The sequence below is a fragment of the Hylobates moloch genome, unplaced genomic scaffold (assembly GCF_009828535.3).
Source record: "Hylobates moloch isolate HMO894 unplaced genomic scaffold, HMol_V3 SCAFFOLD_14, whole genome shotgun sequence".
NCBI lineage: Eukaryota > Metazoa > Chordata > Mammalia > Primates > Hylobatidae > Hylobates > Hylobates moloch.
The window spans coordinates 31,983,394-32,008,608 of record NW_026652289.1 but is presented as its reverse complement, the minus strand read 5'-3'; the positions used below and the strand labels follow the sequence as shown (position 1 = coordinate 32,008,608).

Here is a 25,215-nt window from a genome sequence, read left to right as displayed (position 1 = left end):
TAATTTTTTTAAAGATTTTCCCAGCCCTTTAGTACTTCTTGGCCAAGCAGGGGAAATTGAGGCAGAAAGGAGTAACGCTGTGCAATGTAATTACACTGAGGTTGAAGTATTTTTATGCGGAGGTCTGGGAGCACACATCAGGGGGCAGGTCGGATGCAGGATGGGGTCTCCGAAGGGAGGCTGACATCTGACCTGGGCTTTGCAGAGTGAATAGGAGTTTACTTGGCAGACAAGTGAAGGAAGGACTTGGGTTGCCTGCTTTTGCAGAGCAGGAAGTGTGGCTGAACCTCATCATGGTTTTCAACTGCTCCCAGGAGCATCCTGTCTTCAGCTCAACTCTGAGCAAAGCTGCTGAGGACTGAAGGATTTCAGACCATTGTGGTGGGCTTTGCAGAAAGTGCAGAGATGGGCAAAATAGTGTGTACCCATCCCTGCACTTCCTGCAAAGGAGTTCCCAAGCTAGAAGGGAAGTCAACCATGGTCAGGAGTAAGTTAAGACAAGAAGACAAACAAGAGTCAGGCTGGACATGGTGGCTCATGCCTGTAATCCCAACACTTTGGGAGGCCAAGGCAAGAGGATCACTTGAGCCCGGGAGTTCATGACCAGCCTGGGTAACATAGTGAGACCCTGTATCTACAAAAAAATTTTTTTTGATTAACCAGGCATGGTGGCACATGCCTACATTCCCAGGTACTTGGGAGGCTGAAGTGAGAAAATGGCTTAAGCCCAGGAGTCCAAGGCTGCAGTCAGCTATGATCACATTACTGCACTCCAGGCTGAGATAGAAGGAGACCCTGCCTCAAACAAAAAACAAAAACAAGAAGCAGCTGGGGAACAAAGGAGGGTTTGAGAAGAAGAGGGATGAGAGGTTGATGGGATGCATTCTTTGAAGCACGTTGTTATGTGGTTCCTGGTCTCTGAAGCTGAGCAGGGAGGAAGAGGGGCTCCTCTGAGTGCCGTTGGCCTCAGGCTGTGGAGAGTTCCTGCAGGGGTTCTGTGTGGTTAAGAGAGCACCCTTTGATTTTAGACAAAGCAAGGTTTAAGTCTTGACCTTGTTATTTACCAACTATGGGACCTTCAAGAAGTTTCCCTGCCAGGTGTGTCCCGCAGACCCTGGCTGACGGATGAAATGAGTACTCAGACACAGGTGTACAGTGTAAGAGCAGCTGAGTGACTGCCCGGCTCTGGTGGCCAGAGAGCAGCCCGGAGAAGGAGAGCTGCTTGCTTTTATTCAGTGTAGGCACAATGCCGAAAACCTGGAGCCAACACAACCTGTAGGTAATTACCATTTATTGTTCCCCTTTCAGGGAACGTCAAGCCAGCAGATGATCAAAGGTCAGGTCCTGGCCAACATAAGTAAACAAGCCTATTTAAGATCCATTTCCCTACACTCCTTGCCCTCCGCCTTCAGCTGTTCTCTCCCAGGGCTCTGCAGAAGCTTCCGAACTTTCAGAAGGTTTGTGTCCTTTCTCTGTAGTTTTTCCCACCACTCTGACCAATCTCCTACATTTCCAAACCTCTCTGAGCTTTGGTTTCCTCATCTTAAAATCATGGTCCTGAAATATAATGCCTGCCTCCAAAGACTGACACATCCCCATCTCAACAGAAGTTACTAGCATGGTTACTGTGTTTCTCTTACCTGGATATTCTTGTGTAAGTGAATTAGGGGTCACTTATTTTCTGTTAGCATACCTACAAATCATTAATTCTGGTTAACAGTAGAGGGAGAAGAAGGGATATTTACTTGGCACTGGCTCCAGCCTCCGCCCTATGCTACATGCTTTATTTGGTGAATACAGGGCCGTCCTGACCCCGGTTTCCTGATCAACGTCCTATCGCGAAGGAGAGGGTCACTCTCTCCTCACTTGGGAGCACTTTGATCCCTAGGACTGTGTGCCTCTGGAAATGAGACAGTGTTATGATGCGTTTGGGAAGTGTCCGTGCAGAAGATGAGGTCATTTTTCCATGGCAATTAGACCCAAAAGATATTGCGCTATTTTGAACTTGAAGATATCGTAACATTTCAGCCCACACTGTCCCCATCAATTCAATGTGCTAAGTGTTATTTCATCCTGGAATTAAGTAGGTGGTTCTATTGGGGAGAAATTGTCAGTTTTAGGCCTGACAGATCTATTTCTTTCACCAAAGCTTTTAATATTCATGAAAGTAATATATGTATATTATAGATAATTTTAAAATGTGGGAAAGTGTTAGTACTCTAATAATACAATGACACAACATAATGAGATAGGATTTACTGATCCAGGCACTTGACATACATTTTGTGATGTAGTTCTCACATTCAACTTGGAAGAATGAGTATTATTATTCCGATTTTACCAACAGGCAAACTGAAACAGAGAGAAATTAAGAAATGTGTCCAAAATTACATACTAAATTATTTTAACTCTAAAATGCCTGTCTCCAAAGTTCATACTCCTGCGTGTAATGTTACCCTAGGGGAGGGGTGAGGGCGGGGGAGAGCCCAGAGATAATATCATAACACTGGGGTAATTCTTTCTAGTCTTATTTCCACACACCCATTTTTTATTTGGCTAAGATCACACTGGATACACCATTTTTAATCCTACATTTCATCACTTGGCATTATCTGACAAGCAGGTGGGTGAATGATGTGGGGAAATATCATATGCAATTCAGAGAGGCTATTCCAGAAAACACTATCAACTCAACAGAAGCAACTTTCAGCTGGAAACAGGACAGCTGGATTTTGTTTTATTTTTTTTAACTTTTACTTTAGGTTCAGGGGTACATGTGCAGGTTTGTTACGTGGGTAAATCGCATGTTGCCGGGGTTTGGTGTGCAGATTATTTTGTCACCTGGGTAATAAGCATAGTACTCAATAGGTAATTTTTTAATCTTCACCCTTTTTCCTCCCTCCACCGTCAAGCAGTCCCCAGTGTCTGCTGTTCCCTTCTTTGTGTCCATGTGCATTCAATGTTTAGCTCCCCCTTATAAGTGATAACATGCAGTATTTGGTTTTCTGTTCTTGTGTTAGTTCACTTAGGATAATGACCTCCAGCTCCATCCATGTTGCTGCAAAGTACATGATCTCATTCTTTTTTATGGCTGTATAGTATTCTGTGGTGCAAATGTACCACATTTTATTTAACCAGTCCATTGCTACTAATGGTCTAAGGGAAGAGCAGAGTGGGAGCAAGCAGCACCCTTCAGTGGCACTTTCCCTTTGTCCTGCCATCTCCTGCCAGGTCCCTGCAGTCCCCAGCGGCTTCTGAACTGGATGCTGGCCTTGGCTTGCCAGCGAGGGCACCTGGGGGTTGTGAAGCTCCTGGTCCTGACACACGGGGCTGACCCGGAGAGCTATGCTGTCAGGAAGAATGAGTTCCCTGTCATCGTGCGCTTGCCCCTGTATGCGGCCATCAAGTCAGGTGGGTTTCCCCACTACCCCGAGTCAACCCTGACCGTGCAAACCATCTCAGCCTTCAGATGTGGGACCGTGTCTTCATTCTCACTCTTGGCTCTGAAATTACCTCTGTGAGGAGACTTCTGCAACTCCTGTTCTATGTTTCTTTTTCAAAATATCTGCACCCTTCCTCATTTCCTCCTTACTTGCCCCCGCAAGGGGATTTCAGTGACAGAGACTGACTGTGGCTAATGTGACTGTTGTACGAGGCACTCCAAAGGGCAAAGCCCCACAGAAATTCTCCCACTAACAGGAACTTGATGCATCAAGGGAAGTAAATAGAGAAGTCCGACCCGCACAAGTACCTTTTCAGTTTCCGTTCCACATATCAGAGTCTGCCCTTCCAACGACCGTGACACTCTCTGCATCTGCACGCCCTCAGCTTTTCGGTTTTGTTCCTTTAGGGAATGAAGACATTGCAATATTCCTGCTTCGGCATGGGGCCTATTTCTGTTCCTACATCTTACTGGATAGTCCTGACCCCAGCAAACATCTGCTGAGAAAGTACTTCATTGAAACCAGTGCCTTGCCCAGCAGTTATCCGGGAAAAACAGTGAGTAGTCACTGCCTGTGGAGTGTGTTTTAGTTCCTTTTGTACTTCTGTAACAGAATCCCACAGACTGGGTAATTTATAATAAACAGAAATATATTTGGCTTACAGGTCTGGAGATTGAGAAGTCCAAGAGCATAGTACTGGTATCTGGTGAGGGCCTTCATGCAGTGATAGCCCATGGCAGAAGGTGGAGGGCAAGAGACCAACAGACTGAGAGAGGAAAGAACTCACTTTTATAACAACCCACCGTCAAAATAACAAACCCACTCCCACAATAACAACATTAATCCATTTATGAGGGTGGGGCCTTCTTGGCCTAATCACCTCTTAATGGCCCCACCCCTTAATATCATCACAACAGCAATTATATTTCATCATGAGTTTTGAAGGGGACATTCAAGCTATAGCAGGGTGGGAGCTGAAATCTGGGCTTCATCCCCCTCCCAAAGTTTTTTTTTTTTTTTTTTCTTTTTTCAAAAATTGGTTAAATATATCATATTTAACATTTCTTTTTTAAATTTTTTATGTGTTAAATTTTAAAATTACTAAAGTTATGTATGATTGTTATAACAAGTGATCACAATTGAGAGTGGTAATAAAAATTATGAATCTTCTGCCCTTGAAGTAAATAGTTTAACAATCTGGTAGGGATCTTTTCACATCCTTCCATATGCAATGCTATAAAAACATTTACAAACCTATACAGGGTTTAGTTTTAATTTTCCATTTTAATAACAAAAATATTATTGCATTATTTACATTATCTTCAACTTGGCTTCTTAAATTTAGTATTCTATCACGGACCTCCTCTAGATCAGCTGGTGTGGCTACGACTCATCCTTTTAGGTACGTTCTTTAAATACATAGAGGCAACGTAGCTTAGTTGACATAGCTCTCCTGCTACTGGTGGACATTTGAAATAGTTCTTTTTTTTTTCCTCTTGCAATATAGCCTGATTTGCTATGGTGTGTTTGCTCATGTAGAGCACAGTTCTAAAAGTGGACTGCTTTGGAAACACTGCCCCAAACACTCTGGTGATTCACGTTTTCACCTGCAACATATGGATTCTCTGTCTCCACACCGCAGCCAGCATTAGGCATCCTGGAGCCTGTTAATTTTCATCAGTGTGATAGGCAAAAATAATGTTCCCTTATTTTAATTTCCATGTTATATTATTAATAATACTGAATATCTTCATATGTTCATGAACTGTCTGCATTCCCTTTATGTGAACTGCCTGTTAATGTTTGTTGATTATTTTTTCTAAAGGATTGTTTGTCTTTCTTTCTCACTTTGGAGGGTTTTATTTTTTTTTTTTTTGAACATTAGAGATTTTTAAGACTTTATCATAAATGTTGCCAATATTTTTCCCAATCCATTATTTTTCTTTTTTTGTTATCTTTTGTGATAACAAAGATAAAATAATACATAATTCAATATGTTCATCTTTTCCTTTCTGGTATGTGGTTATACAAGAAGGCCACTTTCCCTCGAATTTTATTTCAGTATTCTCCTGGAGTTCCTTGTAACGTTTTCATTCATTTAGTTTTTACATTTTAAGCTTTAACCTTTCTGGTATTTATTTGTGTGTATTGTATGAGGGAAGTGGCAGAGGGTGGAGGCGGCTAGCTTTTCTCTCTTCCAGATAGCCAGTTACTCTAGCACAGTTTTTAAAATAAAGTTTTCTTTTTCATCTGAATTGGAATGTCACCATTGGCATTTTCCCCAGTATCTATATCTGTATACATTTTGGGATTCTCAGTACTGGTTCACTGGCCTATTAATCTGTTTCTGGCAAATGTCATATTGTTTCGATTACAGGCACTGCATTTAAGTCTTACAATCTGCTAATGCAAGTTTTCTGTTCATTTGTTTTTTCAAAGATACCTCGACTATTATCGGACATTTGTTCTTCTATTTTGCTCATTTCCCACAGTGACTTTATTTGTGTAGCTTTTATGTTCTTTAATGAGATTTTTTTCTTTTCTTCCTAAGAGTCCTGGACCTGTCTTGTCTATTTGTGACTTTTTTATTGTTTTTGCTACCGTTTTAATGAACCATCTATATATTTATATAACTCTTTTCCATTTCTATTCCAACCTGATGTTACTGGTATGGAGAAAAGTTATTTTGTTTATTTCTGTTTTATCCAGTTCCTTTCCCATCTTCTCTTATTCACTCTAATGTAGTTTTTACTAGAATTCCTTGATACTTTTGGATATATGATCACATATTCTGCAAATTCAAAACAAGTTTATCTCTTCTTATATTTATACAACTTATTATTCCATGTCTTATTTTGTATCTTTAGAAATCTCAAAAGTTGAATAATCGTGATTCTAGCAGTTATATCTATCTTGTTCCTGATTTTAAATGTCTTGGTGTCACCAATTTATAAGCATTTGCTCTAGACAGTTAGCAAATAGGTTCTTGTGATATTTAGGTAGTTTCCATGTATTCATTTTTGCTTTGAGTTTTTATTAGGAAACATTGCTGAACTTTTTCAAATCCCTTTTTGCAGCAATTAGTGTATTCATATAGCTTTTCCACTTTATTGATTTAATAAGTGATTTTGATAGATGTTGACTCAACCTTGAACTCCTATTATAAATGCTAATTGTCTTCTTTTAACTGCTGGATTTGATCTATTGATATTTTATTTACAGTTTCTGCATCTGTGTTTACAGGTGAATTGATCTATAATTTTCTGTTTTTAATGTTTCTATGTGGTTTTATATAAGATGGTGGTAGCTTTACAAGGGGAACTTTCCATCTTATGATTATCTGGAGAAGTCTCGTAGGAATTATTTATTGTTAACGGTTAATTAGATAAAGCAGATCTTTATTTTCTGATTCCTTCTGAAGTCATTTGTCAATTCACATTGTCTGCTTTCCCTTATATGCAAGTCAGCAAATTATATTTTGGTAGAAAATTATCCATTTCCTTTAGGTTTTTGAATTTGCCATCATAATGTTGCATTGACATTTTTCTCATTCTTTTCTTCTATATCTATCCTTATATTACTCTTTTCATTTATGCTGTTGAACAGTTTTACTTTTTCTCTTTCAAACTTAATCAAATCAGCCAGAGATTTATGTTAAAATACAAAGAACTGTGAAGGAACTTGATAGATTTTTAAAAATTACTTGTTTTGTTTGTTATTTCATTAATTTTCACTTCTGTCTGTATTAAAACCCTCTTCATATGGTTGTTTCTGGGGTTTTGTTTTGTTTTGTTTCTGCTTTTGTTTTTTGAGATTGAGTTTCACTCTTGTCACCCAGGCTGGAGTGCAATGGCATGGTCTCAGCTCACTGTAAGCTCCGCCTCCCGGGTCTAAGCGATTCCCCTGCCTCAGCCTCCCGCATAGCAGGGATTACAGGTGTGCACCACCACACCCAGCTAATTTTTGTATTTTTAGTAGAGATGGGATTTCACCATGTTGGTCAGGCTAGTCTTGACCTGAGGTGATCCACCTGCCTCGGCCTCCCAAAGTGGTGGGATTACAGGCATGAGCCACCGTGCCTGGCCCATATGTTCTTTTTTGAGTGTTTTGTTGATGGTGTTGAGGTTAAAGCAAGGCCTTGGCATGAGACTTCCTGGTTCTTATCTGGACTCCAGGTTTCACTGCTGCAGGGCCTTCCTCTGTGTCTTGGCTTAGTGGGAAAAGCAATAAAACACCTGTCTCAGAGGGATGCTTGACAAATAAATGTAGTAATATTTGTAACATCCTAATAACAATGCCTGGCATGTAGCAAATGCCTAATAGATGTTACCTGTTTCTTGAGTTGAATATTTACTTCTTCCCTTTTTTTCTCTAATTTTAGCTTGTTGATTACAGTATTTGAGCCCTGTATGTTTATCAGAGTCCGAAATATAGAGATATACAGATATACAGAGATGTACAAGTGTACATACATCCATCGATGCAAGTACATATATTTATTTCCCACTTCTGCTGATTTTTAAAATCTCATTCTTCTTATGTCTCTACAAGGTTTTGCTTGACATACCTGGTTTCTGGCTTTGTGACTCATCGATACCTATTTTGGTTCTGTCAAATGGCCACCTGAATCCTGCTGATGTCTCTGTCCTTGAAATTGAGTTTGTTTTCTCTTCACGTGACCACTTGGCTCTGTTTTTCTTTGTGTCAACCTTGGATAAGTTTTCCCAGATATTTATTTTCAGGTTTTTATTTGTCTCTTTGCCACAGGTATATTTCTCATAAACAGCATTTGGTTTTTAATCTCATCTGAGTGTGTTTCTTTTGAATGAGGAATCCACCCACTTCACATTTGTGTAGAACCTGTCCTATCAGTATATATTTTTCCGTCTCTTTAATTTGTATTTATTACTATTTCCTTTTTACCCTTCCCCTATTCCTGCTGGTTTCCTAGTTTCTAAAGAATACTGATATTCTACTTTCTGTATATTTCTACCTATCTGTTCCTTGGTTGATTTTCTCAGTTACAAAACAGGGATAACAATAATCTTCACCATGGAGGGCAGCTGTGCACTTAGCACAGGCCCTGGCACATAATAAGTGCTCAATGAATATTAGTTATATTGCTATTAGCCTCACATCACCAAAGGAAATAATGATCATCTAACCCTTACATCCATGCAGTGCTTGTTATTTTTCCAAGCACTTTCTTAACTAATTTGGTCCTTATAACACCTCAGTAAGAACTGCAGGGAACAGATGAAATTATTGAGGTATAAAGACATTATGTTATTTGTCCAAGGATGACAAATACTAAACAGTATTGATGCTTAGACTCCCGAACACAGAGTTTTCCCCAATTCTCAGTTCCTGAACTGTACCGCCTAGGTTTCACATAGACGAATGACTCTCTGCACATCATAACCCCCGGGAACTTTCTAAAGTCCTGACGCTCAGACCACATCCTACAGTGATTGAATCTGAATCTGTGGAGTGAGACTTGGCATGAGGAGTTTAAAAAATTCTCCAGGTGATTCCAATGTGCACCCAAGGTCAAAAGCCAGTGGCTCCGATTTTCTTGGTGTAAGGGTAAAAGCAGAAACAGCTGTTACCTTCTACCTGTGATCTTTTCTGTGAGGTAACTCTTCTTACACATGCCAAGGTTGGCATAGAGCATGGGGGAAGTGATTACCGCATTTTGTGAATGAAAAGACAAGGAAAAGGCAATGGTGCTTTTCCTCTAGCTGGCTCTGTTGCATGGAATCAGAAGAGGAAATGAAATTTCAGCGCAACCTGAGTCTCAAGGACTCCTTGAGCTTCCCCAAAGCAGATGGTATTTTTAGCATTCAAGTGAATTTCAGAGGCAAGTACCTTGGAGTGGGTGTGCCTGGCTGCCCCATCATCTGTAACCTACAACAGCACATTCCTTCTGTGCTGCGGGCAGAAGAGAGCAGAGAGGGGTCCAGGCAGAGGGTTCCAGCAGTCAGGAAGGATGACTCAGGAGCCAGAGGTAAGTGCTCCTAGCTTCCCAGGTATCCACTGGGATTAAACTGACAGTTTGGGTTGGTTCAGAATGTTACACAAGGGTAGGCATTAAAAGGTGCTTCACTGACATGATACATGGTCTGAAAAGTCCTTCGGCACTGCTGGCACTCATGGCTGTGACCTTGTTGAAGTAACAGTTCCTTCAGGGCACGTGTGATGGAGGTTGTTGCTCCAGCTCTGGTACAACAAGCGGTCACGGGCCACGCGATGGTGTCTTAGGGAGATCGTGCATGTGCCATCGTGTTTTTTGTGTGGTTGAGCTCTGCCTAACACACCAGCTGGTCAGTATTTTTTAATGTAATTGCTACGTGTGTGGAAGCCACAGCCGATCCAGGTACAGCAGCCCCTCTGCATGTTTCTGGGCCAAGCATAGCCCGAATCCACCTCTGTCCACAAAGGGAGAAAGTGCACAGAAATCCACGTTTGTTTTCCATTGGCAGTGGCTGGCTGCCTGGGTTTTGCGGGTGTTTGGTTGAAGAAGGTTCCAGAGGCCACACTGTATGGTCTGAACTGCTGGGACACACTCTCTAAGGAACGAAAGTGAAGTAAAGTCAGACCTGGCCATGCTGTTTGCCTGGCTGGGCAGTGCTCCTCTTAAAGCTGCTAAAGTTTTGCCCGAACGTCTAATGAGACGGTCTGTGTTCGTGGTGAACATCGTGTCAGTGTTTAGCTGTGTTGCCATGAGAAATAGCTTAATGCTTTGATTTTGTCACACCCAGAAAGGAACAAGAAAACTCAGAAATGCCAGGAAAAGCCTAATCAGATCCCAGAATAACCACGATGTTCGTTCCTGTTCAGCAGTTAGAGGGCCAGGCTGAGGGTTCACTGGGGCTGTTTTAAGTGGAGGAAGTAGACCAGACCTGAAATTAACTTTCAAACAACCCAATGGGGAAATTATTAATTTCCTTTTAAAAGTCTCTAATGATTTCAAATCTGGCAGCTAACCTAAAGAGAGAGGGACATTTATTATTACTTTTTGGATCAGTTCCGGCATATGTAGCTTACAAGTTCCTGGTGCCCCACCCTTCGTGTCTGTGTGTCAGTGCCCTGAGCGCAAGCTGCCCAGCTGCATATCCTCAGAGTTAAGGCAAGCGTTTTACTGGGGCCATGCAAGCTGCTGCTGGAGGCAGCTGAGCCAGGGCTGCGTGCTCATGAGAGTGCCTGACGGCCGGGGGCTGGTGGCCTTTCCCGAGGGACACCTGAGGCCTCTGGGGAACACCCCTATCTTAGGTAGGACCTCACATTTGGTGCAGAGGGTGTTATTCCAGAGTTTTGTGCATTGCAAAGCACTTCCGCACACATCACCACCGCCCTGGTGCCACATACCCTCTTCTCAGCGGGCGGTGCTGCTGTAGGAGCCGATGTGGGCACTGGCATTCCCAGAATTCAGCCTGGCCCAGCAAGGCCCCCATGGTAAGAGCCAGGGCTGGGGCATGGACCCTGACTCCTCCTGGCCCGGCCTGTTCCACAATCGCTTGTGTGAACAGAAGAGAAGGCCCTTTCCCTACCCTCTGAGAGTCATGTAAGTAAACCCTGGACTGTTCCCAGTGTCCATCCTCCAGTTCCACTTTTCTTGTGTCCTGGTGAACAATTCAGTCCATTGTCCCACACATGCCCATTTTCTCCAGGTTCCAAATACTGAAGCTTCCCCTGTCCTCTTCCTCTGCCCATATGTTTTCCCTGTGGAATAGGAGACAAACGTGATGCTATCCACATGCATGTTAGCGCTTCGTAGAACTCGAACATGGGTAGCCAGGGTCACGTGGCAGAATAAGTGAAGAGGAACAGCGCATGGCTTCTCAGTCCAGTGTTCATGTGGTCCTACTGGATTTTAAGACATCCTGCAAAGCGTGAGCATGTCAATCACTTGTATTTAGTTAACAACAGAGAAAAATGATTAAGCTAGACAGGCAGAAACAGAAAAACTATTATCTGAACTTAAGTGACAAACTAGAAGACGTAATGGGAAAGAATAAGAAAGAGAATAAGAGTAAGAAACGTTATCCAAGGCTGTGAGAGCAGTTGGATATCAGCATAGAGGTTTAGGTTCATTACGATGCAAATGGATTCTAGACAAGTTAGCATTAAGCTTTGAAAACTCATCAGAATATGCATATCTATAGATACGATTATTAATATAATTAATATAATATATAATCATATCTATAGATCTTATATCTATAGAGACATATATATTTAAAAGCGTGTTTATCCCAGTTATAAGAGGGAGATAATTGCCTTTCAATTTCTAAACATATATGAAGATATATGATCAGAAATAACGTGAATATTAAAGCAAAATTATTCATACTAAAACATAATTTTAAAAAGAAAAGACATGGAAAATATTTCGGAAAAAATAACTGACAAACACTTAAATCCAAAGTAGATCATTGATGCAATTCCATGTCAGCTGATGATTGAATTTAATTTAGCCAAACTTCATAGATCACCTGCCAGATGCCTGGGACTCAGCAGTGATGGCCAGACCCTTGCCCTGGCGGTCGCATTGCTCGCAGATTCCAGTAAGTAAAAATTCGAGAGAAATGAACAGTTAATTTACATGTAAGAAAACACCGGCACTAAATCGTGGCATGGAAACATACACAACATCACTGGCAATTACAGAAATTCAAATTAAAACAGCTTGCAAGTACTGTCACACACCTATTAAACCAGCAAAAATAAATATACACACTGAGTAAGACATCTGGCAGAGCATAGAGCAACGGACACACCAGTGTCTTGCTGCTGGCACTGTGAATTGGTTCCATATGTGTGGAAAGTAATTGGCATCATGCGGCAAAAGCTATAAACCTCTTTTCTCCAAGTGAACTGTTCTGAATTCAAGATTTCCTTTCTGAAGAATACCTCTAGGACATAATTCAAATGAAATCAATAGTGATTGCCACAAACAGGGTCACAGCACTGCTGTTTATGATAAGAAGACACGGGGGAAAGAAACCAACGTGTGCTGGGTGCGGTGGCTCACGCCTATAATCCCAGCACATTGGGAGGCCAACGTGGTGGATCACCTGAGGTCAGGAGTTCGAGACCAGCCTGGCCAACATGGTGAAACCCCCGTCTCTACTAAAAATACAAACATTAGCTGGGTGTGGTGGTGCATGCCTATAATCCCAGCTACTGTGGGGCTGAGACAGGAGAATCACTTGAAACTGGGAGGCAGAGTTGCAGTGAGCCTAGATAGTGCCATTGCACTTCAGCCTGGATGACAAAACAAGACTCTGTCTCAAAAAAAAAAAAAAAAAAAAAAAAAGAAAGGAAGCCAAAATATCTGGTGGCGGGGAAAGACTATACCATCCATACTCTACCAGCAAGCAGACCACACTTAGCCAGGAAAAAGCGAGCCTACCTCCTCAGCACTCAGCACTCGGCACTCAGCACACTGCTCCTTCTTGACCCAGGACACTCTGCAGATCCCCACACAATATCCTCAGGAAGGCCTTCCTTAACCCTCAGGCCTGGTCACTCGCCCCCACCCCAACCTTCTATGTCTCAGAGCTCCCTGTCAGTTTTATTCAAAGCACTAAACAAAGTTTGGGTTATCTGTTTGGATGACATTCTTCTTTAATCAATTTCTCCACATGACTGGAAGCTTCCTCAAAGCAGAAACCTTGGCCAATTTTGCTCACCCTGTGTTTGCCCCTCGGTGTAGGACTTGGAACACGATGGATAGGTGGGTAGGTAGAAAATGGACGGATGGGTGGGTGTGTGGATGGGTGGATAGATGGATAGTTGCTTGGATAGATAGATGGGTCAGTGGATGGTTGCATGGATGGATAGGAGGATGGTAGATGGATGAATGGATAGATGGATGGATAGATGGGTGGGTAGATGGGTGGGTTGATGGTTACATGGTTGCATGGATGGATGGATGGATGGATGAATGGATGGATAGATGGGTGGGTAGATGGGTGGGTGGATGATTGCATGGTTGCATGGATGAACAGGTGGGTGGGTGGATAGATGGATGGATGAATGAATGGGTGGATGGTTGAAATTTTTGTATGCAATAACCTCCCTTCTGTTTACATAGGGCCTCATAGCTTTAAAAAAGTACTTTGCCAAACACTGTATTTTAATCTCTTATACAGCCTGTGAGATGGAAGTTTTGTCTTTATTTACAAGTTGAGAAAACTGAGGGTTCTCTCGAAAGCAAGTAGCTTAGTTAACTGCAGACACCATATTTTTATTTCTGGCATTTTTTTTTCCCTCTCTCAAATAGCTATTGGCAAAATTCCTAAGTTGGAACTAGTGACAGGAGATTTCTTGTAAGTTTCCTATTTTTAAAAGAAATGACTGAAATACTACAGAAAAAAAGTACAATGTTGCTTTTTGTTTTAAAAACCTCTCTACATGTTTTTTAAGAATTTTAGCAAAGAAAAAGTGATGAATTTTACTAAACACATCTTTTGGCATTCACTTGCTTAAAAGAAGAGCTCAGTTTCTCTCTCTGATAGGGTGTGCTGCGCTTCTCGCTAAATTACTGCCATGCCGTTGTCTTTGTGTAGACCCTACCTGGCCGGAGAACTTAAATCTCTGAGTTTAGTTGTAGCTGATTAAATATTTTGTTGCAGTTTTGTATCCATGTACGTACATGTAATTGGGCTGGAATTTTAATGGCCCTTGCAAAGTAACTGGTTTTGACTCATAAAATGAAATGAGTCCTGTATTAAGGAACCACTTACATAACATAGGGACTATTTGTTATTTGAAATATTTGACTGGGAAAAAATTATATTGAATTAGGAGACTTTGGGAGCTGATGCTTTATTTTCCTTGTTTGTTTCATACAATGTTTGTTTTTTCTCTGATCGTGTCACTGATAATTTTTGTTTTGGTAAGTAAATCTTACATTTCTACTTCCAGATTGTTTGCCTAGAGTCTGGACTTGTAGCCACAGATTGTTACAACGATTGTTTAATACAGATTGTTACATGTTGATTGTTTAATATATGATCAGAAGTGTTTCTTGTAAGTTATTTTTGTGCTTAGGTTTCTCATTTATCTGGTTTCTATGGTAATACTTCCTTTCTTTGTTTAAACATATTAGCAGCCAACCACTAATTCTGATATTTACAATATTTTTAACAGACATGCTATTGTCAAAACTGTCTTCATTGTTATTATCTCATTTAGTCTTTTCTTTAACTGGGTAAACCCCTCTAAGATTAGAAGGAAACTGTCCCCCATTTTCTTGTCTCTCCTTTCCCTACTCCCTGTGGTAGTTATTCTCAAGTCCTTTCTGAAATTCTCCAGAAAGGCTTTCCCCAAATTTAATAGCTGATTTTTCTGTCACTATCATTACCTTTTAAAACTACATTTCTAATCTACTTATCTCAACAGGAATGCTTTTGGCTTTCTAAGAGTCTGTTCCTTGGCTTTCCTTTTGTTATCTGTGTGATGGTGACCATAATCTTTGTCAACAGAATGTTCCCAGCTCTCAGGTCCCAACCTCCTCTCTCTTCCCTTGACTCATTACCATCTGAATTCTTAGAACTGCTGTAACAAAGCACCCAAAACTGGGTGGCTTAACACAACAGGAATTTATTCTCTCACAGTCCTGGAGGCCAGCAGTCCATGGTCAAGGTGTTGGAAGGGTCGGCTTCTCCTGGAAGCCCTGAGGGAGGGTCTTTCCCTGCCCCTTCCCGCTGCTGGGGACTGCTGGCGGTCCCCAACACTCCTCGGCTTGTGGCCACATCTCCCCGGTCATCTGCTAACTTCCCCCTGTGTCTTCACATCGTCTTCCCATTGTTTGCCTCTATGTTCAAGTTTCTCCTTTTTCATAAGAACACCAGTCATAGTGGATGATAGCCCCCACAATAACCTCATTTTGGCTAGATGACCTCTGTTTTTAATTAAAGTCACATTCCGTGGTACAGGGCGTTAGGACTTCGGCATATCTTTTTGGAGGGACACACTGCAACCCGTCACACCATCCTTGCTGCCTTCACTTCATTGCCCTTGGCCTGGACCCACCTGCCATGGGCCACCTTACATGCCAGGTAGACGGCCAGTCAAGGTAGAGTGTCCTTCTCATCCTCCCATTTTAAATGCCTCCTTTCTCCTCAAGAGCTTGTCTCCACCAGGGTGCAGGGACTTGAGAAGTAGGTGTTTAGAAAACCCACAGTGAGTATTTCTCCTGGGAGCAGAGATGAGGCACAGTTTGTTTTGGTTCTGTTGTGGCCTTTACATGCACAAGGATGCTGGGACAGAGCTGCTGTCTCTGGTGTTGCCAATTCTCTGTCACTGAATCCCTGTCACTCAGGGCCCCTTCTGATGGTCTGGGTTCCCAGAGAACATTTGTAGCCTTGAAATTTACCTTCAGCTTGTGGACATCAGTGCACAGACCCTCTCTGCAGCCATCGTCTCTTCTCTACTGTAATCATTGGCGTCATGCAGATAACCTGGGATGAGCCTTCAGATGCCATTTTTTGGGCCTGCTGCTCTGAGCATCTGTGTTTTCAGGGCTTCTTTTGGCATGTTCTCCAGGCCTTTGAGTGAGTCTCTTCATCTTAGATAAGACTCATTGATTTTGCAGCTCCTTTGGCTGTTCGGTTGTTCTTATTGTTCTGCCTATCAGAATGTGGCTCTTGTCTTACTGGCTGGTTCAACAAGGAGAAGGCACCGTCCCAGGAATCTTTGCTTAACTGCAGAAAGAAAGACTTGGGGTTTGTATGGGCCAAGAATTGACAAGTTCAAGAACTTTCTGTGTATTTCCCCCCATTGTAACATGTGTCTTCATTGAATAGATACTTATTAACTGCTTTTACTGTGGCGTGCCCTTTTGTCACTGAGCCATAGTCTGTGTTCTGAAGGGATCTACGGTCTCTAGGTGGGGAAGATTCTTACTCATGAGCCATAAGCAAAATACTGACCAACTGACATGAACAAGGAGCTGGAGACACAGGAAGAGCTATGAATTCTGCTGTGGGGTCAGTGAGACCTAGCAAGGAGCTAACATTACAGCGTCACTCTGGCAAGGCTGCTCTTGACCCCACAGAATCGTACAGGGGCACACCTGTGTGCATATGTCACAGGGGCCAGGAATCCTTTTCTGAGTCTGCACTGGGCTGGGGTGCCAGTCATATCTGCTGAGGTTCAAACCAGGCTAAAAGTTTTGTAGATGCCAGCTCTTCATTGAACAATTTTTTTCTTCAACTAATAGGTTTGCACTGATATAAAAACATAAGATATGTCATTGTGGGGGCAGTGCTTCATTCACTGTGACAATTTTATGGCTAACATCTCCAAGAAGCATCATGTAAAGGTGTCTAGTACCCTCCCGAACGGCAGCCTCCATCACCAGATGAGATTCTTCTTACACATCAGTCTCTAATGAACCAGTTGCCTTTAAATACACCTAATCCTTCTTGAAAGCAATCCAAGTCACCACCACTGCCGTGGAAAACAAGTTTCTGAAATCATTGCACTGAGCCTCCTCGAGAAAGTGGTACTTGCTTTTACTCGGACTGAAATTTAAACGGCTCAAGCTTGAAAACACCAACATGAACACATTCTCCATCTGTTTGTGATAGGGTGGGTGGAGCTTAACCACTGCTGTGTTGAATTGATGGCTTCTCCTTAACCAGCTGTCTTTGATTTTGTAGTTTAGCCTTCATGGATAGGGTTATATAATTGCTGGCTTTGCTCTCTCAGAATCTTGTTTATTGTGATTCTTCCCGGACTAAACGCAAATAAATAATGAGGGCTAATGATGGCTTCAGGGCCGGAAGAGCTAGGTTTTAATGTCAAGTGCATGAACATCTTTTTATTTATTTATTTTTTTATTTTCAGATGGAATCTGGCTCTGTCACCCAGGTTGGAGTGCAGTGGTGCAATCTCAGCTCACTGCAACTTCCATCTCCTGGGTTCAAATGATTCTTCTGCCTCAGCCTCCCAAGTAGCTGGGACTACAGGTGTGCACCACCACACCAGTTATTTTTTCATATTTTTAGTAGAGACAGGGTTTCACCATGTTGTTCAGGCTGATCGTGAACTCCTGACTTCAAGTGATCCACCTGCCTTGGCCTCCCAAAGTTCTAGGATTACAGGCATGAGCCACCGCGCCCAGCCCTGGACAACTTTTTTAATTGTGCATTTTTTCTCGTTTCTATCTGCCACTTTGTGGACACCTGGGCACCCTATAATGTCTGTGCTTGGAAAAGAAAATAACTTTTGTAAATCAGTTTTCAGACTAGCCCCAGACCAGGTAGAAATTGTACAGATTTTTCAACCTCCATCCAGCCCAGAAACCATTTCCAAGCATGTCTATTTTCTGAGTGTCAACATTTTTGCAGGCTTCTGCTTTTTACCACTTCCCTCCCAGCTTGAATTTATCAGATGTCAGTCCTACAGAAGCACAGTGGGTATGTGCCTACAAGAGAGCTCTGGGAACTGGCGACATCTGCTTTCTCCTCTTTCTCATGTTGAGGGAAATCAGTGGTACACACAGCCACTTATTTCTTACTGACGATTTTCTTCTGATAAAGCAATACCCCCAGAGGAAGCACGGGAGGTTTCCCTACAAGCATTCTTTCTTGGCTGGGTGGTCAGCATCACATGCTGTTTGAGTCCATGAAGGTCAGGAAACCCTTGAGTTAGGGCAGCCAGATGGGCACACATACACACCCATGCACACCCCCCCCCACACACATAGGCACGCCTCTTCCCTCTGAACCATAAGCTACTTGAGTGTCGGTTCTGTCTGCAGCCTCTGCATCTTCATATCCACCCCAGTGCCTGGCAGAATGGTTTACACATAGCAATACTAAGAAAGTGTTGCTGAATGTATGGACACAAGTTCAAGACAGCATCCCTGTTACAGCATAGTAACATGTGCACTTGTTCAGGGGAGGATGGGGATCCCTGACCCGGGGCTTGCAGGAGGAATGGGATTTTGATGAGAGGGAGGGGACCGTGAATTCCAGGAGAGAGTAAATGGAGTAGGGCGCAGAGGTGAGAAGGGTTGTGTTTCTCCTTCATCATGTCACAGCACACAGCGTGAACAGAGACCAGCCTCATCTGCAGAATCTCGGCCGCTTTACTCACCTCACACCACCACCACGCTTTTTACCACTTCCCTCCTGGCTTGAGTTCATTGGGTATCAGTCCTGCAGAGATGCATGGATGTAAGCCTAGAAAGAGCTCTGGGAACAGGCACCATCTGCTGTCTCCAAGAGGAGAAAGGAGGTCCACTCTAAGGGGTGTATGCAAAGACCCTCTGTATTAGTCTGTTTTTACACTGCTGATAAAAACATACTTGAGACTGGGTAATTTATAAAGAAAAAGAGGTTTAATGGACTCACAGTTCCACGTGGCTGGGGAGGCCTCACAATCATGGCAGAAGGTGAAAGGCACGTCTTATATGGCAGCAGGCAAGAGAGAGAATGAGAGACAAGTGACAGGGGCTTCCCCTTATAAAACCATCAGATCTCATGAGACTTGTTCACTATCATGAGAACAGTATGGGGGAACCGCCCCATGATTTAATTATCTTCCACCAGGTGCCTCCCACAACACATGGAAATTATGGGGGCTACCCATAATTCTCTCTCATTCACGATGAGATTTGGGTGGGGACACAGCCAAACCATATCACCCTCTTAGCTCCAGGCCCAGCCTGCCTTGTACTTCCCATGTTGTCCTCCCATCTTGGCCCCTTTGGTCACCATGATAACCCACATTCCAATAGGGAGGCGGGGGAGGTCGGCAGCCCCGGAGCACCCCGGCAGCCCCTTGAGCACATGGCCCAGTCAGTTACCAACAGCACAGCTACACCCTTGTGGCCCCCAAAGCCTTCCTACAAGTATCAATGTTGGGCCTACTTTGTGAGCCCTGCGGTTGATATATGAACAAGCAGTTTCTGAGCTTTGATTGGCAGCTTTTCCTTGGCCTTGAATTCCCCTGCCCTGGGAGTGTGCCCCTTCCCCTAATTTCTTTTACCCAGAATAAATTAACCCCACAAATCACTGCCAGTAGGAGGGCAAAGGGCATCACTATAGTTCAGAGACTGCTCTGGGCGGGCAGGGAGAAGCTATGAAACAGGCAGGAAGACATAAAGTTGGAAAAGTGGGTTGGAGCCAACTGGGGGGCTGTGAGGCTGCAAAGGAAGGACTTTGGATGTTCTGCTAAAGGCTGAGTGGGCTAGGGAAAGCCGAAAGGTCTTACGCAGACTTTGACATTTCAGGATGATTGATCTGGTAAGAAGTGCACAAAGTGGATAGCTTGCAGGTCTTGGTGGCTTGAATCTCTTCGGCTCACAGACACTGATTTAGTGTCTGCCGCAGAGTGGGTATGAGACTGAGCTGCAGAGGCAGCCAGGCAGGGCTCTGCACTGTGGGGTGTGCAGTCTGGGTTCTGGTTGGCCATGCTGTCTGCCACAGCAAAAGGAATGTGAGCTGAGTCAGTGCCACACAGATCAGTGGGGAGGTTAATACAAAGGGTCTCAAGCTGGACAGAGCCCAAAAAAGTGCTCATCTCCACTGCGACTTGCCCAGAGTCCACGTGGAGTTAGTTAAGCAGCCTGAGGCTGAGCCTCTGCTCCTCCTGCAGTTCAAGGCTCCAGCCCCAGCTCAGGGGATGTGGAGGCTGCCGTTGTAAGGACAGCCACACCTAAGCCCTTTCCCAAGGGATTTGTACCATAATTGGGTCATGTTACAGTAATAATTTGATTATTTGCTGTTGTTTTATTTTATGATGGTCCCCAGAGTTTTATATAAAGATTTTTAATAGAGACTTAAGATTTGTTGTCAAAGCCAGAACCATAACCAGCCTCCTCTGCATCTTGCATTTGGCTGCCATTTCAGTTTGGGTACAAACCATTCAATGCTGAAAGACCTACTGGCCATGCAGAGTGAGTGGAGAGGGTTGGACTGCAATCTGGACACCTTGATTCCATGTACGGCTGTCTGGCCCTTGCCCCTGAGACCTGGGTGTGTCTCTGTGAATCCAGGAAGGAGAGGCAGACAGACCCTGTGGAGCCTTTTTTGACTTGGCATTGCCAAATTCACATGGTGACCTTCCTGTCAGCCTGTTGCCGGGCTGACTGTCGTGCTTATCCAAAGACTCCTCATGGAAGGCCACTGTACTTTGCAAGATGACTACCAGAAAAAATATTGGGATGAGAACTGACCTAGGCATCATCTAATCCAAACCACTTATTTAACAGATTAAAACCAAAGATAATGGAATGAAGAGTGATACAATCGTGAATTGTGGATTCTGGAAAGATTAGGGAAAAAACACACTTTGCTGCATTGAATTGGAGGCATCAGAACGCACTCATGTTAAATACAGAGCTGTGTCCCATCAATGGGCTGAGAAGCAGTGACACCCCAGCAGTGATAAGCACACCTCACACCCAGATCTTGGTTTCTAAATACCAATTTTTGCTAAAGGGAATCAAGGCCTGGGCTTAGAAAGTACAAGAGGAGACTGGAAGATCTTGTTTTGCCAGGAAGTAAGGAGGTACCCCAAAACTGATAGGATATGTCACAGGAACACAGGGGGCTCTCTCCCACCCAAATGGGGCTCCCCGTGGACAAACTGGGGATGACTTGGGTGTCAAAAAATAATGATACTTGGGAAAAAAAAAGAATCCATGAGTCCATAGTGGTACTTAAAGAGGTGAGGAGGCAATGCTTTTCTGTACAGAAGAATGCCAGGTAATACATGTAGAAAGAAAGGTAGCTTTAGCAAAATTTTCTATTTGCAACCATCATCGTACTAATTGATTCAGGCCAGGATCAGCAACGGAAGCTAAACCCTTGCGGCAAGAGGATGTAGAAACACAGAATTGTCACATAGTCTCAGAATATCACCCCCCCAGATTGTGTACTAATCACGAAGGGTGTAATGCTAACCTTTACAAAGGAGGGACTGACAGATACCACCTTAACCATGAGACCAAACAGGGCACCACCTATAGCAGGAACACCTGATATCAGGTGCCCCCGGTGGGATTTAGTGGGAACCACTCGACTATACTCTAAGGTGGTTGCCCAGAATAGCTAACTTTAATCTAAACTTTAGAAAAAACTTGAGTAAATTCAGATTATGGGATATCCTATAAGACAGGCAGTGAAACATACCAGCATCTGCTCCCTGATGAAGAGGCTAAAAGTTCCAGCACTTAATGCAACGACAATGTAAAAAAAAAAAAAAAGCATTACAAGGTGTGAAGACTCTTCTAGATGAAAGAAAAGTAAAGGAACATACAATGTAATGCAATGTGGGACTGCAATGTCATGCAGTTGTGATGGGATCCCGGATCAGGACACAAAATAGTTATAAACCACATTTCTGGGATAATTGAGAGTATTTGAACATGGGCTGTGAACTTAATATCGTATTGATGTTACACTTACTGAAAATGATAATTATACGGCTGTTGTGTATAAAAATATTATTCTTCTTCAGGGATACATGCTGAAGTATTTACGGGTGAAGCATCACGATGTATAATTTACTGGCAAATGATTCATCCACACATAAAAAGCGTGTGTATTTGTGTGGAGAAAGAGGAGCAAAAGCCGATGTGACAGTGTTTTAACCATCAGTGAGTTGAGGTGGAGAGTGCATAGGTATTCACTGTGTCCTAGTGCAACTTTTCTGAGGTTTAAAAAAATTTTCAAAATTAAAAAATGTAGGGAGTAAAACAGTAACAATGAAACAGGCCCCAGGGCAATTAAGTGACTTGTCTAAAAAAATCAGCTCAGAATCTCCTCTCCTGACCTAAGATCCAGTGCTGCCCTTGCCTTTTCATCCATGTGGACAGAGAGAGACAGACAGACAGAGAGCGACAGAGTCCCTCATTCCTCTGGTTCAAAGGCCGGAGCTTTGAGAGGGTGTAGACCCAGTCTTTCCCAATTCCTGGAGGTGGCGAAGGAGGAGCTAAAGACAGGCACTCATCACCATCTAGTGGCCAAATAAGGATGCCTGTCAACTGCCGCCAATTTTTGAGAGGAGTTTATCCCACATTACTGGGACCTTTCTCGCAGCCTCTGCTTGTTACATTTTCCCATTTGCACTAATTTTTGTTTATATTTCTGCTCCTCTAATTTTCCAATACGGATTTCCAGTTGCTTCGAAGAAACAGACCCAAAAGCAGATCTCCTCTCCCTGGAAACCTGACTGAGCCCAATATTCTTCAATAATAAGAAGAAAGAGAAAAGTCCTGCTCTGATGTATTTCGCCAGGTCCCTTTGACCACCCCAAGCCAGCAAACCGCTGGCCCTTCTGACTCCCTCTTGTGGAAATAAAGGAAGACCAATGAGAAATGAGAGGAGCGAAGACATTTTGTTTAGCAGGACTTCAACAGCAAGGGCGCCAGCCACCATCACTTGCGTGTGGCAGAGACCCACAGGCTGGCAGACGAGTGCGAGCTTTCTAGTGGGACAAAGGGAAGGCCTCGGGTGTCTGCTGCCTGGAGGCTGTTGGCGTGGGGAAGCTGGGGGGCTCGCTGCGGGCTGGGCATCCTATGGGGTTGGTAGAGGTGCAAAGTTGGCTCTCTCGGGTTGGTCCTAAATGGAAAGTGAGGACAAAAATTAGAGAATCTGTCAGTTATTAACCAAGTCCTGGCCATTTTAGACTAACTTTTACGGAAATGATGGTTTAGCTTCCTGGGTTGTTACTAGAGATAAGAAGTGGCTCATGCCTGTAATTGCAGCACTTTGGGAGGCCAAGGTGGGTGGATTGCCTGAGGTCAGGAGTTCGAGACCAGCCTGAGCCTGACCAAATGGTGAAACACTGTCTCTAATAAAAATACAAAAATTAGCCAGGCATGGTGGCGGGCGCCTGTAGTCCCAGCTACTGAGGAGGCTGAGGCAGGACAATCGCTTGAACATGGGAAGCGGAGGTTGCAGTGAGTCGAGATCGCGCCATTGCACTCCAGCCTGAGCAACAGAACAAGACTCCATCTCAAAAAAAAAAAAGCTGGCCTCTTGCAAGAGACTGGCTTCCTGGGCTATTTACTATAGATAAAGAGGTTGGTTTCCTAGGCAGGTCACTGTGGGTTGTGGGTGAGAGTTCTATTTTTTTATATATATTGTGTGGCCATCGTCTGTTTGTATAACCGGCTTACTCTGAAAGCAGCCCGTCCATCAAGCACCCTGGCGCGGTGCAGGCAGCTGCAGGCGGCAGCTCCTCTAATCACAGGAAAGGCGGCCTTGAAGGGAGGTCAGAGACTTGGGTTTGGGAGTTAGCTTTCTTCTCCAGTCTGGGGGAGGCGCCTGTAGGCTTCAGTGGTCTCCTCTACGCGTGGGCACTTTCTGCTGCGCTTCTTCCCTTCCTGTGAGCCGCCTCTGGAGGGGCGGCACTGAGCCCACGCCCACCAGCGCCCCCTGGAGGTTAGAGGGTGACTTGCAGGAGCCGTGCACAGTGCCTGTGAGATGCAGGTGCAGATGGGAACAGGTAGCTCTTCTGCGCCCACCACCGTGGCAGGTGCTGGGGGCCGAGAAGGACATGTGCAGGCCTCTTGGGACCCCGGCTGGAGCAGGCACACAGACGCGTGCTTGCATTAACCCCTGCTTTATTCCAAGCCCATGTGGGCCCTGGACTCACCCTCCACACGTGCTTTTCCCTTCTCTCCACCACCAGGCTCTCCGTGTGAAATGGTCCCATCTCAGATTGCCCTGGGTAGACCTAGACTGGCTCATAGACATCTCCTGCCAGATCACGGAGCTCGACCTTTCTGCCAACTGCCTGGCGACCCTCCCCTCGGTTATCCCCTGGGGCCTCATCAACCTCCGGAAGCTGAACCTCTCCGACAACCACCTGGGGGAGCTGCCTGGCGTGCAGTCATCGGACGAAATCATCTGTTCCAGGTGGCTCCCCGGGGTGTGAACGGAGCCGTGTGTGACCCTGCTGTCACCGTTGTGCTCCTGCACATGCTCCCGGGTTGTATTTTGTGGTTTGGGAGGGAAAAACGTTCTGGCTAAAACAGGAGAAGGAGTTTTGCCTGCCCGCAGGCAAGCCTCCTTTTCATGTTAAAACAGAGAGGTTTAGCGAGATCATTTGTCTGGCCCAAGTTTACACAGCCCACCCGTGGACGTGCAAATGCTTTGCCTGAGATGCTCATCTAGGTCCTGCCTAGGAATCAGATGAGGGCAGCCAAACCTTCCCACGCTGGTGGATGCAATGGGGCTCTGAGGCACCAGCTTTTACTCTACCTTCCAGGGAAAGTGGGAAGGGCCTCAGAGAAAGGGTTAACTCCGCAGGACTCTGGCAGCAGGTGGACAGTGTGGGCGGTCCAGGCTTGCTTCTTCTGGAGGCCCTGGGGGGAGACCTGAGCCTTACCCCTGAGCTTGCATGGAAGGAGGAATGATCTTAGTTGATTTCTTTATTTTTTATTTTTATTTATTTATTTTTTTTGAGACGGAGTCTCACTCTGTTGCCCGGCTGGAGTGCAGTGGTGTAATCTCAGCTCACTGCAACCTCCAACTCCCTGGTTCAAGCAATTCTCCTGTCTCAGCCTCCTGAGTAACTGGGATTACAGGCATATGCCACCACACCCAGCTAATTTTTGTATTTTTAGTAGAGACGGGGTTTCACCGTGTCGGCCAGGATGGTCTTGACCTCCTGACCTCATGATCCGCCTGCCTCGGCCTCCCAAAGTGCTGAGATTACAGGCATGAGCCACCGCACCTGGCCTGATTTCTTTAAGACACATAACTGCAAGTCCTCATTCCATAAAGGGTTGAATTGATTT

General features: G+C 44.2%; 1 protein-coding gene across 3 annotated transcripts in view; it reads left to right on the top strand.

The window, feature by feature from the left end:
- Positions 1-25,215, top strand: part of LRRK1 (leucine rich repeat kinase 1) — a 162,418-nt gene that overhangs the window by 68,468 nt on the left and 68,735 nt on the right. For all 3 annotated transcript variants that reach the window (XM_032175551.2, XM_032175550.2, XM_058428008.1), the window contains exons 5-7: positions 3,232-3,411; positions 3,851-3,999; positions 24,105-24,331. In XM_032175551.2, coding sequence (XP_032031442.1) covers positions 3,232-3,411; positions 3,851-3,999; positions 24,105-24,331 — 556 coding nt within the window. The remainder of the gene's footprint in view (positions 1-3,231; positions 3,412-3,850; positions 4,000-24,104; positions 24,332-25,215) is intronic.